The 16,400-nt window shown below is 52.2% G+C and overlaps 1 protein-coding gene across 1 annotated transcript; it reads right to left on the bottom strand.

Annotated features, from left to right (window-relative positions):
• Positions 1-13,434: 13,434 nt before the first annotated feature.
• On the bottom strand, positions 13,435-15,513 carry NKX2-2 (NK2 homeobox 2). The gene is made up of 2 exons (XM_036892271.2): positions 15,176-15,513; positions 13,435-14,292 (listed from the first exon to the last, which is right to left on the bottom strand). The coding sequence occupies exons 1-2, from the start codon at positions 15,432-15,434 to the stop codon at positions 13,730-13,732; spliced, it is 822 nt and encodes a 273-aa protein (XP_036748166.1). The 5' UTR covers positions 15,435-15,513; the 3' UTR covers positions 13,435-13,729.
• Between the last annotated feature and the right edge of the window lie 887 nt (positions 15,514-16,400).

Raw genomic sequence — 16,400 nt, 5'->3', positions numbered from 1 at the left:
AAATGGGGAGGCCTTCAGGCCGAGACACAAAACTCGGTATTTCATTGTGTGGAGAGTGAAGAGCTATCCAACTTTTTAAAAGCAAGAATGTTCATGTTTATGGAGATTTTCTTGAAACAATATGTAGAGCTAGTCAGGTCTGGGCGAAACTACTGAACACAAGAAGACCAAATGGCAGCTAATAAGATATGACACTCAGGGGAAGTTAGCTAACCAGGGTATCCTCCTCTCCCCCCACCAAAGGCTTCCCATGCATAATCACACTTAATGTCCCCTGTATTCCTGGGACTGGGTCCTCTGGATCAAAGGAGTGAGAGGTATAGGATTTGAATCAGAGTAATCACTCCACTATCACAGATAAGTTTGACCTAAAACTCAGTCCAGTCGCTCACAGAGGTGGGACTTTAATCTTGTGCTCAGCATTCAGATAATAGGAACGTCATCAAGGGAAACGACCATGTATTATACACCCCTAGCGGACAGGCATTGTCCTGGGCTGTGCACATATGCATTCTGGGAAGGGGGTTGTCAGGTGGAGCTCTTATCTTCAAGAATGTAGCATAGGTCAGTGGTGAAGGACTGGGCTCAGGGTGGATAGGCTGGGGGAAAAGTGGGCTTGCTGCTATGATTGCAGGACTTTTGGGAAGGAAGTGAGATGTGACATCAGGCTGTGTGGCTGAATCCATGAAGGCACAGGATGGGTCCAGTGGGGAGTGGGTGAGGGGCACTGCTTTGCTTTTAGTAAACTGGGGACTGCTTCCTGGTCTTGGGAAAATGAAAAAAGGATGGCACTGATTAAAAGAAGAAGAGGGTGAATGTCCTTAAATATTATCTGAACAGCATTAGCTGTAAGTATTGGATGGTGTATTAAATTATATGGAGTGATCTCCAGTGAATTTGAAATCATTAAGGACTTATAACCCAGTTTAACAAAATGGATAGGCTTTAGTTAGCATTATCCTTAATTTTCTGGTCATATAAAAAGGAGGAATTTTCAATCACATAAAAATAATTTGGAATAGTTGAAGATTGTTTGTCTCAAACTGCCGCCTTTTATTTTTCTGCTAACCATATATTTGAAAACACAAACTGTAGCTACTACCCTTGTTGGAGTGATTACTGTTAGCTAGGCATGTAGGGATACACATCCAAATAGTGGTGAAGGTACATCCTCTTCCTTCCTGAGAGATACCATATTGAATCATGTCTATTTTTGGCTCTGGTGGTTATTTACACTGCATCTGAATTGTCTGTTTACTCAGAAAGGGCATATATTTTGAAGCTTATTAAAACTTGAATTATGTATAGAATGGCATATGGTATATTGTGTTAACTTTTAGTAAGAGAATTGACCCATCATACCTTTGGAACCAGACTTAATTGAAATTTTCAGCAGAAAGCTCTAAAATGTTGGTATTTGATGTAAAAGTATGTTTTCAGTACCTGACCCAGCCAAGAAGAGCTTTGCTGCCACTGTTACTAAATATACATTAAAATATTCCTATAAATTCTATTTGAATAACTTTCATGCCTTGTAAAATCTGAAGAACCTTTTAAATTGATGTGGTGTTAGAATGTTTAAAGAAATAAATTTTCTTTTAAGACCAGCTTTACCAGAATCCATGAAGGTTATATTGTGGCATAAATGTGCATACTGTAAATGCTGGAAGAACAAAGAGAAAAAAGCAATCTAAGAATGGGAAAATTCCTGCTGGATGTGATGCTACCAGTTCATTATTTTGGGATCATTATGAAAGCATTTGTTAGTATTGCCTTCTCTTTTCAACCACATAGTTGAACTTAATCAGAGCATAACTCTCCAACTTTGTAGTCATTAAAAGTAAGGATTCAGATAAGAATGGACTGCCTCATTTATTTCACACCCTGTACATTTGAACCTCTGGGTTACTGCTGCAGGATGAATTTTTGTCCTGTTTCCTCATTTGTATAATTAGCCCGGCCATGATAATGGTTTCAGCATCTCCCCGCACAAGCAGCCTCTCCAGCCACATCCCCATTAAAGCTTTTCATTCCAACTGGCAGTTCTGGGAGGGGGTGCTTGACAATAGCCTTCATAATTGCTTTGTCTAATTGCATAGAATCAGGTTGGTAAACTTTAAAAGGGTGTTTGCATCAGGAGTGGTATTTCAAATTGCCTCATTATTTTCTCCTGTTGCTGATATCATGCCTATTTTTACGAAATGTGTTTATGTCCACAGAAAGGAGTGAAATGGGAGCGGGGAAGGGTTAACATGGGAGTAAACGGTGCAGCCCAGCTCTCAGCCTTTCACCCAGCTCCTGGGCCATTAAGACCAAAATTCTGCTTAAGGCAATATTGTCCCTCTAGTGTCTCATCATGATATAGTCTGGTGACTTTAGACACTTCTCTGACACAGAAGGCAGTCCTTCTGCCTCCCAGTGTCATGCCTTCCAGGAAGAGGCCAAGTCCTGACTGTTCTTGTCCTGGTTCACCCTGAGTTGGCAAAGAGGGCAGCTGGCGAGAGAGGGGACAGGGTGGCTAAGCAAAGGAACTCAGTCACTCTGTTGAAATCAAGGAGCTCCTAATGTGAAGTTCCTCTTCCCCAAGGGGTAGAACTGCACTTCAATCTGACTTCCTTTAGAACGTACCCACTTTCTTCTGAGAAGTGTTCTTTTATAGGATTCTGCAGCAGGTCAACAGGGGCTCTGGGGCATAAAGGCAGGACCTGTGTGAGGTGTTGCCACCCATCTCTGCAGCTGAGCAGTAATCGATGTTTCTGAGGATCCCCCTAGTCCCCCTTCATCCAAGCCAGATATACACGGTCAGGAATCAACCAAGACATTTTTTTTAAACCTCTTTATTTTTTACGGACTTTTATTCAGCTGAAGAGAGTTGTGATTTAGGGTACAAAGTGTGTGTAAGGGTAAATAGACAGCCCCTCTCCCACCCTGTTCCCCAACCCCTGCCACCACAGCTATTCACTTCAGAGGGAACTGAAGGTTTCTTATGAGTGATAGAAGAGCTGGGAATGCTACTAGATTGCAGTAATGTTAATTAGCATTTTACAGGGAGGGCCAACAGACATTTTTCCTTTTATAGTAACAAACAAATTTTCAGTATGGCCAAGATCTATCCTGATCAATATGGGAACCACTAGCCGCATGCAGTTTTTAAAATTTAAATTAATAAAAATTAAATAAAACGTAAAAACCAGTTCAGCAGTCACACTAGCTATATTTTGCTGCCATGGGAGCAGGGAGACAGCCATGAGCCTCCTGGCTGGGTGACAGGGCAGAATGCTTCCCTCTTGGAGCCTCAGTTTCCTCAAATGGAAAATTTGGGGAGAGATCATTGCACTATGATGCTGAAATACCTTTTACTCTGATAGCCTACATAAATTTTGGATTCTTTTTACTTATGTGGCTTTTGATATTTCTCAAATGCTTCAAAGACCATTTTTAAAAGTTTTCCTGCCCTTGTCTTTGGGGTGACAATCATTCTAGCAGGCATCCTATTGATAATTTAATAGAGTCATCTTTAGTAGGATTTTTGGGGCTGTCATGTAGGCCCTTGCTCCTCAATGCTGGTCCAGCTCCAGCACCATCAGCAGCCCTGGGAACTTGCTAGAAATGGGGAATTTCAGGTCTAATGAATCCAAATCTGCATTTTATCAAAATCTCAAGTAATTCTTTTCTAGCCCCCAATGTCTGAGCAACTCTGATCCAGGCTCTGGGAAGGCAAGAATACATGCAACTCTCTTGTGTAGAAATCTGCCAAGCTGTTGGGGATTGGGGAGGCAGGCAGACATAGGGTGCTTGTCATTGTTCCAAATCCTCCCAGCCTTCCTGGGACCCAGGTGCTCCCCTTGAGGGGTTTCCAGCTGGGGTTTGAGCTCCTTCCTTGGGGAGGGGTATAGGAAAGAATTCATGGAGAACCCTTGGCTCTGGAGTCCACTACTTAGGGATACATCATCTGTCCTTAAAGCCTCTTTCATCCATTTCCTTAGTACTCTGGCAGGCTGGGGCAAGCCTCTTCATGCACACCCATGGCTGTACATAACCAATAAAGCTGTGAATTCAAATATTAGGTCTATGGGGTACACCTGGTGCAAGGTGGACTCTGGACCATGCAGCTGTGAGTCCCTGAAGGGCTGCAGGGGTGTCAGCCTGTTGCTCCTAGAGTCCACCAAGGCACAAGAAGTGCCTCTCACACAAAGGAAGGAAGAGCAGGACCCCATCAGATCAGAAACTTGGGAAATGGCTGTTTCACTCTAGCAGAGAGAGCGAGGTGGGGTTCAGGGCACCCAAGTCTAAGGCAGAGTGCAATTCAAGGTCAAAAGTGTCTAGGCTGTGAGACTCCAGGTCTCTGTGCCTTAGATGGCTTTGTGGCCCTAACAAAGCACCACAGACAGGGTGCCAAACAGCAGGAGTTTATGTTCTCACAGTCCTGGAGGCTGGAGATTTGAGACCAAGATGTCAGCAGGGCTGGTGTCTTCAGAGGCCTCTCTCTTTGGGGTGCAGATGGCCACCTTCTCCTGTGGCCTTACAGGGGCTTCCCTGTGTACTTGTCTGGGTCCTAATCTCTTTTTATGAGGATGCCAGTCATACTGGATTGGTGGCCTCATTTTAGAAATTACCTCCTTAAAGGTCCTATCTCTAAACACAGTGTCATTCTAAGGCACTGGGGGCTTGGGACCACAACATAAGAATTTGAGGGGACAAAGTCAATCATAACACACCATCTCCATAGCCTCCTTTGAGTAAGGAGAGTGGCTCTTTCTGCCTGGATGTCACAACTGTGCCTGTACTGTGTGTCCTGTGTCCTGTGTTCTCGAACCAAATTCATTATTTACACTGGGCTTCAGGGCAGCCAAGGCCCATCAGGTGTTTTGCACCCAGACCCAACAACTGGGGACTCAGCAAACCAGAGCATGCCTCCCAAACCCAATCTCTTGGGAGGTAGGAGTGTGATCTGTGCTCAGAGGAGCTGAGAACTCCTTTCTGATGGGAAAAGACCAAGTCACTGTTCGTAAGGATGGATCCCAGTTACATGAGAGCCATGGTGCTGAATCTGCGTCAGGGCAGCAAAATGTCTCAGGCCTGAGCCTGAGGAGCCAGCTAAGGGTCGGTCTCTGTGTTCCCATAACACTGCCTAGCTCACTAATTCCTTGCCACCCCAAATTCTAATTAGGATGGAAAGATGCACAAATGGTGGACATTCCCAAGGAACGTAGGAAGAGGCCATTAGGATGGGCCAGTAGGTTGTGGGTGACTTCTGAGAGACCAACACCAGGCCCAGGATGAGGGCAGCAGAGAGATTGCTAGTGTCTGCATCTCAGTCTGGGCTTGCCCAGAAGTGGGCCCTAAGACAAGGCTTCATGTGCAAGGAATTCATAAGGGAGAGCTCCCAGGGAGTTAATAAGGAAGTGGGGTAGGTCAGGCAGGGAGGGTAGAAGCCAGCACAGGGAGTGCTGATGAGCACACTGCCACCCAGGGCCACTGGGCTCAGTCCCATGGAGACCTCTGGGAGATGGCATGGCACACAGGTTCCATTCATTCCATTTAGGGCCAGGAAGCTGCACAATTTATCCATCAACTACCATCTGAAATGGCCTGAGGACCATGAACTTGCCAACTCTCCAGGGGTCTAGCAGCAGCTGGGGGTGCCGGCACATGTCAGAACAGGGCAGCAGTCCACCAGAACACTTCCTCCTGACCGGGGCCACGGCAGTCTTTTTGTGGTTGGAGGGTCAGTGAACTGGTGGAGAAGCACTGGTTCTTCTGAAAGATGCCTCTGTGGTCAGACCAGCCGTGTGTCCTCCACTGTAGACACAAATATTGTATTCCTTCTGTTTGACTTCACAGGTCTCACTGTATGTGGGTCTAGGCAGAGGCAACTCTTAGAGTGGTAGCCAGCAGAGTCAAAGAAACATGGAGAGGTCTGGAAGTAAATACTTAGGTGCAACTCCATGTGATAGTTCTTGTAAATACCTCAGATTAGGGAGCCCAGGACTATACCCCAAAGAACATTTTAACTCATCTTCTATTTCCCCATATCAGGTAAGACAGGTAATCATTTAAGGACACAAGATCAATTGCCAACTGAAAATGTATTTTTCTTGTACCTTTTATCATTCTGGGGGCAGGGAGTTGCTTATGTCACCAAAATCAAGCCAATGGCAGACTGTGGGCCAGGGCTGAGAACAGATCCAGAGAGTGCTCCACAGGTGGGGAACTCCTGCGGACCATGGGCAGCCATGGGTACCCAGGGGAGGGGGCTGGTGTACAGGCTTCCTGGAAGAAGGCAAGAGGCTGGCACTGCTCTGACCAGGTGGGCTGGGACCTGAATGCAGGCTGCTAATGGGAACACGCAGAACCCTGCTCCCTGGAGGAGCCCGCTACCCAGCTCCCTTCCACAGAACAGGAGGGAGGCTTTGTCCTCTCCACCCTGCCCCCTCTTCTCCTGAAACAGCATAGAACACCCTGGAAAACCCACTTTCAGCCCCAGGACTTTTTCTTTTATAAGACCGCTACCTTGTTTGTACGTGCAGGGTGCTAAGCTTCTCTGAGATTCAGTGTCCTCATCTGTAAGACAGATTGGGTGTGACATCAGGTAAGATGATGTAGGAAAAGTGCTTTGCAGGTGCCTAGGCATGGTTGATACTAAGTAAATGGTGGTGGTGTTCATCCTCTTCAGGTATGGGGGCTGGAGACAGACAAAATTGTACCATTTTATGAATAGAGACAAAAATACCACAGGTGAAAAAAGCAGTAAGGAAAGGCAGAGTTTTTTATTTTTATTTTTTCATTGAAGGCTCTCCATTGATGCCTGTAAGTATTCTGGAAGGAGGGTACATCTGGCGGGATCGGAGGGGAGGGTTGAAATGCTGATACTTCGCAGTATCAGCATCAATAGCCAGAAGAGGGTGGAAAAGAAAGGGGTTGGGCTGGGACGGCTACCTTTAGCCTCTTCCATCATGATCCAGGCACCAAGTTCAAGGGCAGAGTTTTAACTCTTAAGAGTTAAGATTTAGCAACCTGGTCTTCCTTCTCCAAAATAAGTAGGCAATATCTGCAAGCAAGCGCGCATACGCACGCATACGCTTCCGCTTTGTTGTGAAGGTACCTCACGGAGACTTCTCTGAGATCCTGTAGGTGTCCAAGCAGCACTCATCACCCAAGACAGTGTCCGACGCGGAGTCTTTTCTTATCCAATCGTGCCACCCCGCGGACAACCTGGGCACTGCGGACGCCCTAATCTGACGCCGGCCGGCTGGTGTTGAAGGAGGGAAGACGGGTGGGGGGTGGCTTAAGGAAGTAAAGGGATCAGTGTTTGGTGTCACGAATGCCTTTGAAGGGAGGCAGTTCCACTTCGAGCATTCACGGGAAAAAATCCACGAAGCAAGCTGGAATGGCGGGCCCTATTTTTGGGGGGCGGACGTTGAAGAATTTTAACCTTTCCAGGCCCTTGGTCCACTGTCCCAGACCCAGTCTCTCAGAAAGGCACCAGGGCGCGGGCGAGGTAGGTGGCATCTACAGTCCGGTGTCCATTCCACTCTCGGATACCCGCGCGCCCTAGCCTAGGCCTTAGCACAGGCCCCACCAGCCCAGACCCCAAAGCCCTGCGTCGGCGTGGCATCTCCCCCTGGTGGCCAGACGGCGCCACTGCACCGCTCGCCCGCCGCGGGAGAGCAGGACAGGGACTAAGGCTCCCTGTGGGCGTTTCCTCGCGCGCTGCGGCCCCGGAGGATGATGAGGATTGGGGATGAGCAGGAGTAGCTGGAGTCCGGACTCGATGATGGGCGAGTGGCGAGGGTCTCTCTTTCCCAGCCCACCTTCCTCCTACCCGCAGCTGAACTCAGAATCCCTCTTCTGCGTCATTCTCTCGCTCCTGAACCACCTGGACCCCATCGCACCTTACGTGACTGCTCACTCCGCGATCACCCCCAGCGGCCGATGCATAACTTGGGGACCGTGCCCTGGCGCCCGTCGTGGCGCCCTCCCGGTGGCCAGCGCGCTCCTGGACCACAGGACCAGTGTTCTGTTGTTGTTTGTGCCCACATAAGATTTGGAGCTGGGGCAGGAATAGGAGGTGGCACGTCTGTGGCGGAAGCATGAGGGAAATTACAAGCGAGGAGAGAGTGTCCACCAGTGGAGCTGCTCCTGTCGGCGCGCGCTTTCCAGGGTTTGGGTGCAGAGGGTGGTACCACCGCCACCTGACCTGCACGCTCTAATCCTGGCTCGCAGGTCACCCACCCCTGCTGGGGCTGCGCTTCCGAGAAAATGCAGCCTAGGACCTGAGCAGCTGGGCTGCCTCGCGCTCCCTCCCGGGACTGGGCGGGGCGCGCCGGAACGCTGCCGGTGTGCGGGCTCGGGCGCCCCCTGGCGGTGGCAGTGGTGGGCCCCGCAGGTTTCTCCCGCCAGAGGCGGTGCGACTTGGGTACTTGGGTTCCGCGCGGGCATGCATGCATTTCTGCATTTGCTCGGGTGGCGGCGCTGAGGCCTATTCGCCTCTTTATTAATAATGATGCCCAAGGAGGGGGGAAAAAGCATTAGAGCCTTTAAAAAGCAGACAGGGTGGGAGAGGGCAGGGTATGTGTGTGTGTGTTGGGGAGTTGGTGAAAGCAATAAAACTCAGATCGCTTCCTTGGAGAGATAGCAGTGGCTATAATGCGCTGGGGGGATCAGGGGTTTATTTGCAGATCCTGGATAAAAGATGATATATCGACGCAGTTTAGAGTGTCATTGCGCCTGGCCTCTCAGGAAGCCACAAGTACATATTTCCTGAAATACCGGCCAACGCAATATCTAATCCACATGCCACTTAAGCGTGGGAGGGGAACTCAGCATCTTACAAGTTGGCGCCTGTATTCCTAGTTCTGGGTGGGAAGAGCCCACCCTGGCAGGATCTGGTGTGCCTGAACGCCCCCTCCCCTAGCCTTTGTTTTTGGGCCAAGTAGTCACTTAGTGATAGCCCTTAATAAAAACGTCTGAGAACTGTCCTTATGCTCAGTAAATATTGGATTAGCTTTTCAATGACCAGGCTCTTGAAAAGGCCCGAGAAATCCACACCAGGTCTCAACTAAGCCCAATAGTCAATAGGTAAGGAAAATAAGTTATTTCCCTGGCTGGGGTGGGGGGCATTGAGATGCACTGATAACTCCTATCAAGTTATATGAGTCTACTAAATATGCCAGTAGAACTAAATAGGAAAGGGATGGCCAAAGTGTGAATTCACTGGAATTTCCACCATCTCAGTTGTGCCCATTAAGGACTGTCTTTGCCTGATGGGGACACGTGTGTTCTATACTTACTTCCACATTGCTCTGCATAAACTTTTTGTTTGTTTTAGCACTTATTTTTTGTTGGGGAGGCTCCTGGTGGGAGTTTTTGACCCAGTATTGGGGGAGGGGCATGGCCCAAATGATCTGCGACTGCCACGGGGTAACTCAGGCTGTTTAAGTGAGGCAAAAACGGGCAAATTCGTGGAAAGTTTTGCTCTGTCTCCCTGTTATTGAACTTGGCTGACAAAACGATGCAGGAGACATTGAAAATTAAAGAGGAATTCCCTCTCTCTTCCAACATAGGGTGCGAGGGCTGGTGAAAGAAGTTTCTAAACTGGTCTTCTCCCTGTCTCCCTGAGATGACAGTGTGATCACTGGGCATCATTCGAATGACAGGGGGTTGGCAACCACTGGTATGGCCAGGGGGAAGTGGCTCACAACCGGCTGTGGCCCAAATCGATCTGGGCCCACGACTGAGCACTCCCTTGGCCTCTCGAACCTTTCTTGCAGTGCGTGGAGGGGTGGCCCTGTGGGCTGGCTGTCGTGACCTACCCAGTGCGGGCACAAGGGGATTAGATTTTCATTTACCCCAGATCCGCAAAGCTCTCAGCATCTGAGCATCCCCCAGGCCCAGGCATCTCGGGTCTCCTCCTGAGCCCGGCCACAGCTCGCTAGTTTTGACGCCGGACTCCCAGAGGGATGAAACCTCGCTGCCGTCCTGGCGCCCAGAAGCACACAACGTGCAAGCAAGGAGCCCAGACTCTGCAGGCGGACAGTTTGTAGAACCGAGCTTCAGCATCAGAGCCAACATTTGGTAGGAGAGACAGAGACAGAGACAGGGACAGGGAGAAAGGGAGAAAGAGAGACTCAGCCTCCCACTGTGTCACGGGGCCTAGATGGGGCAAGCGCCCTCTGAAGCTATCAAAGACAGGGGTGGCTTTTTCCCCTCCTGCTGCCTCCTCCCCAATAGATATAGCACGAATTTTTAATGCGTCTTCCTTTCACAGACAACAATACAGGGTTTGAAAGCAGGACACAATTTGGGTTTTGTGCGGGTCCCTCCTCGCGCTGCCTCGGCCCAGCTGGCCATATGGAATCCAGCATGGAGCCCGCGGATGACAAAGGGACCCAGTGACAGGCCCAACAAAACCCCAAGGAGACTTCTGCCTGACTCCGGGATTCACTGCCCGCGATAAGCGCGCTGAATGGTGCGGGGCCGAGGGGGAGGGCAGGCGGGCCCCCTCTCCTTCCCCTCTCTCTGTCCCCTACGATCCTTTCTCTGTCCCTTTTTAATATGCACGCCTCTAACATCCTCGGCTCCCAGCTCTCCCATTGTGCCGTTTTGTGCGGCCCGCTGTAGATTGGGCGAAGATAGACTGCCAAAGGGGACGCCGCGCCGGGTACGCTCCCAGGGCGCTGGGGTTAGGGCCACACAGGGCTCCGCAGGCGCTTTTATTGACTCCAACGGGACCGGAGGATAGAGCGGCGGGCGCCGGGCCCACCTCCCCGACTTCGGCTGTGTGAGCAAATACCCAGACTGCAGGCCTGCCCGGCTGGCCTCAACCCCAAACTCGCCCTCAATGCACACACAGTGGAAGGCCGAGCAAATTTGGACCTTCCATGCCGCCTGTTTCCTCCCTGGGGGTCTGGGGGCTCCTAGATTATTCTTGATTCTGCCCAAGCCCTGGAGCCTGGAACATCCAGTAGCAACTGGAATCTGGAGGCTGTGCCTTAGGCTTCAGGACAACCCCATTCGAAGAAGCTCTGAACTCTTAGCTCCCTTCCCGGTGGAGTCATGGGTTACATACACGGAAGCTACAAGAGGGCTGTGGGGTGGTTAGTATCAGGGCAAGATGGGCATTGACAACCGCACCACAAACGATTAGGGCAGAATTCTCCTGGCCTTCACAAACAGCAAGAAACAACAAACCCCAAACGTTTCCAAGGTGGTGTGGGAAACAAAGGGAGACTTTCTAGCGTATAGAAAAAGCTGAATGAAGGAGGCTGGAAAAGGACATTTAGAAGGATATTAGGAAGATGCTAGCGCCCTCAATTATCCAGGCGCGGGCGCGCGACGTGGGAGTAAAATGTAATCACGTCCCTGGGTGTGTTGCGCTGAGAGCTATCGACGCGCAGATTTGGTCACAGGGATAATCATGTTTACTTTAGATATTGAATTAAATCTGATTATCAACTAGAGGGAGTGGGAAAGTCAGCTGGGACCACTCCCTTTGCTCGGCCTCCTCGCACCTCCTGCCCCTGGCTCCCCACCAGCGGTGAAGGTGGAGCTCTAAGGAAAACGAGATACAGTTTCCGAATGGGGCCGACTGTCAATCCCGAGGAGTCTCAGAGCGCCCGCTGGGCTCTGAGTTACGCAGCCCCGGGTATTTTCGGAAATCCCCCACATACGGGAGAGAGGAGCCCCCTCCGGTCAAATCAGCCTGGCCCCCCCCCCCCGATTCGCTCCTCCTCACCCCCGCCCCACCCCCGGCAAGTGTGCTCCAGCATCCACCAAGGAGATCTCCCTGTGACGAGGGTGGCATGGAATCAGTTCTTCACTAGGGAAGGTCCGGCGCGCCCTCGCCCGGGCGAAGCGGGGGCTGTTTGCTCACTGTCCGCTTCATTCACCTCAACCCTGGAGGCCGGGCGCACCCCCCGCCACCTCCAAACCCCTACTTTCTGGCAAGCAGTTCACCCAGCTTCACGCCAAAGAACTGGCAGGGGGTTGGGGGCCTGCGTACTGGCAATGCTAGGAGCGGACGAGGCACGGGATCTAGTCTAGGGAGGGGTCGGAGACCCGGAAAGGATGGGGACAGGATTTGTAGTATGGCCACTGACTCCTTGTGCCTGGCGATCCTCGGCCGAAGAGCCCAGAGGCTGCAGCCCCACCCTCCCTTCCGCGCGCCTGGGTGTCCGCTTCCTTCCTGATTGCCTAGCCTCGAACGCCCCCAAACACGCCTCTCCTGCCAAACCCGGCCCAGGTCCAGGGGCGGTCTCTTAGGCCGCAGCGGGTCCGCGGATTTTGAAAAGGGGGTGGGGAGCAGAGAGAAAGCCGACCAGTCTCAACCTCAGAGCCCCCCTCTCCTTCTTACGCGAGGTAAATCAAATGCAACAAAGTGAAAGTCATCGAGTGTAGTGGCTTCAACAGCTTCTCAGACTGAAGGAGCCACTCGTAGATTTGGCCGGACAAGGGGGGCTTGCTCTCCTCGCCTTTGCGTTTTCCAGTCACTTTTCCTCGCAAAGCCAGGACACTGCCGCCCCTGATTCAGACAGCTAGGGAGACCAGGAGAGAGGCCAGGAGAGGGCGGGCGACCCCGGGCTTCGGGTCGACAGCTCGCAGGCCCAAGGCCAAGCGCTCCGCCGCGTCCGGGGGTTCGAGGCGCGGGGCCTGGCCAGCCGGTTAGGCTGAGGCCTGTTAGGAGCCTCTCCAGCGTCCGGCCCCTTGGTCCCCGCCCGGCGGAGAAGCGCTGGCGAGAGCGCCCAAGGGGCCTGGCCGGGGTCCTTGCCCTGGCCCGGCGCAGGACGACAAAGTAAGACAAACGGGAGGGCTGGGATTGTATTTGCTTGTTTGTTTTAACACAGGATTTTTATTAAAATTCTTTTTTTAAAAATCGAAAGCTTTCAGCGCCCGGCGCTCTTGAGAAACCGCACAGAACCGCTGAGCTCCAAGTTCCGGGACCCAGGACCCGGAGGATAGCGCAGTGGGCTTCTCACCTACCCATTTTTTTCTTTTTCATATTTGAGAAATGTTTGCACTGAAGAAAATAAAAAAAGAAAGCAGGGGTAACCAAACATAAGAAACCAAGCAAACCACAAAGAAAAGGGTTGAGCCCTGAGGGGCAACAGGCCCGCGCTGAAGGTCATTTTGGCAACAGTCACACTCATATTTACAACGAAAAGCGAAATCTGCCACCAGTTGTCATAATGTTTACATGGCCATAAATATTTAGCATTTTCTTATTTTAAAAAACGTGAAAAATCCTCTATCTTTAAAGTGTTCTCCACTTGCTTTATGAGACTGCTGACAATATCGCTACTCACACAAATATAGTTTACAAAATTTACAATAACGGGTGTGTGTGTGTTGGTCTTTTCTCGTTTTCAAGTGAGTTCGTTAATGCTGGGACGCGATTTGGTCCCCCCACCCCCACCCCCGGGAGAGGCAAAGTGAAGCTGCGCAAACATTCTGTAAACACGGCTTAGAGTTCAGTCCTCTCCAAATGTTCAAAATGAGAGAGGGACGGGGCAGAGCTGGGTGGATGGAATTTGCCACTCCAAGGAGACTCAGGCAACCTCCGGCGCCTCCCCAAAAGAGCCGAGAGTCAACTCGACTCTACAATAAAATAATAATATTAATAATAATAATAACCATCATAAGGACCGAGTCTCCTCGCTCCTCGCCGCCGCCGCCACCGCCGGCGGGATGAGGCCTGGGCCTAGGGCCGCGAGTCTCGGAAGGGCGGCCCTCACCAAGTCCACTGCTGGGCCTGGACCAAGGGGTGTGCTGTCGGGTACTGGGGCGTGCTGGCCGAGCTGTACTGGGCGTTGTATTGCATGTGCTGCAGAGACTGCGCGCTGTAGGCCGAAAAGGGAATTCCCGCCTGGAAAGTGGCGGCTGCCAGGTCCTGGGCTTTGAGCGCGTGGCACGGTTTGCCGTCCCTGACCAAAACGGGCACGGCCACTCGGCGCGGCGAGGGCAGGGGCGTCACCTCCATACCTTTCTCCGCCCGGGCGCGCTTCATCTTGTAGCGGTGGTTCTGGAACCAGATCTTGACCTGCGTGGGCGTGAGGCGGATTAGGCTGGCCAGGTGCTCGCGCTCGGGCGCCGACAGGTACCGCTGCTGCCGGAAGCGCCGCTCTAGCTCGTACGTCTGAGCCTTGGAGAACAGTACCCGCCGCTTCCGCTTCTTGCCAGCGTCCCCCCCGCCTCCCGGGGTCTCCTTGTCATTGTCCGGTGACTCGTCGGCCGAAGGCTCCGGAGATTTTGAGCTCGAGTCCTGGGGTGCAGCGCCAGCCGCCAGTCCGTGAACTGGGGGAGAGAGAAGTGGTCAGGGGTCTGGAGGCCGCGCTCTGGCTGGGCCAGATTCTAAGCGCCCGGTCTTCCGTGCACGCTCGGCCTTCCGCACCCCGCAGCCCAGCCCAACTGCCTTTGCCTTGACTCCCTGCTTCACGCGTGATAAAGTCATCGGCTTTCGCCAGAGGAAAGAGGGGAAGCGGCCAGGAATGGGGGCTTAGGGATCGCGTTCCTAAGGTTTCGCACAGTGTGGGTGCGTATTTGGGGGAGTGGCAAGCGGAGATCTTCGCGGGTTAAGGGCTCCGGCCCCCTTAAGCAGTTTCCTCTCTGGAGAGACGTGGGCAGATTTTTAAAAGAAATATCCCACAATCCCGGCATTGATCGGCTCAGCCATTTAAGGCAGGTTTTTTGGGGCTTTCGTTATTGCTTTCAGACTTTCTGGACACCCTTCGCTCCGCACAAAGCGTGCTCTATGATCGAGCAGGGAGCAGGGTGAGCTATTTATACCCAGGCCACCGGGAGTCTCCCCCACCCTCTACCCGTACCCCGAGGCTTGTTGGCTCGCTCCAGTGCTCCGGGCAGTCCATCCCGGCTGTCGGAATGGGGGAAGGGGTTCTCCGACCGGAGCCATAGGTTCTGGTTAACATCTGTAACCAGCCTTTTGGGGATGTATCGGCCTCCCCCTCTTCCTCCTAATTTGTCGTTTTTAAAAAATATGAGGCCATGGGACTAGGGGAGCTTGACAGGTAGGAAAGAATTAGGTATCCTAAACAAGTGTCAAAAATCATTCCAGTAGGGCGGGGTGCGGAACCGGGCTTGATCGCGGCCTTCCCCTTTCTCCCCCAGCGCCCAGCCTGGGCTGCGGCCACTGTTGTGGCGGCCAAGTTTCGCTACTTACGGGAGTACTGGAGGCCCTCGGTACTGGCCAGCCAGCGCGTATATGGGTTGTCGCTGCTGTCGTAGAAGGGGTTCTTCAGGGGCAGGCTCTGCACTGTGTCCAGGGTGCCCTGCCCCAGCGGCCTGGCCCTCTTGGCGGGCTCCGGCCCCTCGTTCTCCTCCTCCGGCCCTTCGGCCACCGAGCCCTCCTCATCGTTGGTGTCAGGCAGGTCCAAGATGTCCTTGACCGAAAACCCGGTCTTTGTGTTGGTCAGAGACATGGCTCAGGACCCCGCAATTTATGACGCAAAGTTGTATCTTCACTTGGTCAATTCGTGGTGCTCTCCAGTTGGGGCGGGGAGGGGTACGGGGTGAGGGGTTGGGGGAGGGGAAGAAGGGGATGGGCTTTAATTATTGAGATAATTATTATTTTTAAACAAGAGAAAATAAACTACGGGGAAGGGGTGGGGGTGGAGGGGAAGCCCAGAGCAGTTCCTGTGTCTTCTCTGAAAGCACGCGGAAACTGACACAGGGACTGGGCGGCCTGCGCGCCGAGCGCCCTGGGATGCGCCTCAGTTTGTAACTCCAGGAGGGGTGCCAAGGCGGCGTCAGCTCGGGCTCTGGCGGCCGCTCGGCGCGCGGTGGCGGCTGGTGGCGAGGAAGAAATGGGCCATTGCCCGAGCGATCAGTCCATATAAGGCTGGGCTCCACTCACGAACCTGGGGAGGGGGGTAAGAGGGGGAGAAAGAGAGGGAGGGAAAGAGAGAGGGAGGGAGGAGGAGTAAGAGTGGGAGCGAGAGAAGGGTGGAAAAAAAGGGGGGAGACATTAAAACGCAAAGGTTGGACACGTGTGGGCGGGTCTTGGAAGTCAAGTGGATGAAGACAGTGTTTGCAGATGTGAAATTGTGGGTTTTGGGGAGCTCCGCGCTCCCATCTAACTGCCCTCTAGAGCAAGATGAGAGGTGTAACGTGTCAATTAATTGCAAAGACGGGGCGAGCCTTTTTTTTACCCAGTATTTACATACAAAGGACCACCGCGTCGCTCGCGAGTCCACACTTGAAAGGGCCGTTTCAACAAATTGCATCTTTTAAAAAGCGGGGAAGGAGGAGAGAAAACAAAACAGGAACCAAGAGGTGGGAAAAAGAAATCCTCTCTTAACATTCACCGGTCACTACCTCCCAGCCCTCGCGAGCCCGTCCCCAACAAGCCGGAAAATTGCTGATTGTGGAGCCTCTGGAAAAGGGGG

Source organism: Manis pentadactyla, chromosome 5 (genome assembly GCF_030020395.1).
Source record: "Manis pentadactyla isolate mManPen7 chromosome 5, mManPen7.hap1, whole genome shotgun sequence".
In the NCBI taxonomy this organism is placed as follows: domain Eukaryota; kingdom Metazoa; phylum Chordata; class Mammalia; order Pholidota; family Manidae; genus Manis; species Manis pentadactyla.
The sequence above is the reverse complement of the archived record's forward strand: the minus strand, read 5'-3'. Positions and strand labels throughout refer to the sequence as shown.

What these genes read in the sequence shown, in the direction of transcription:
- NKX2-2 (XM_036892271.2), bottom strand. Translation starts at nt 15,434, where the DNA reads ATGTCTCTGACCAACACAAAGACCGGGTTTTCGGTCAAGGACATCTTG. An exon ending in CGAGGGCCTCCAGTACTCCC is followed by an intron (nt 14,293 to 15,175) that starts GTAAGTAGCGAA and finishes TCTCTCCCCCAG; the next exon opens with TTCACGGACTGGCGGCTGGC.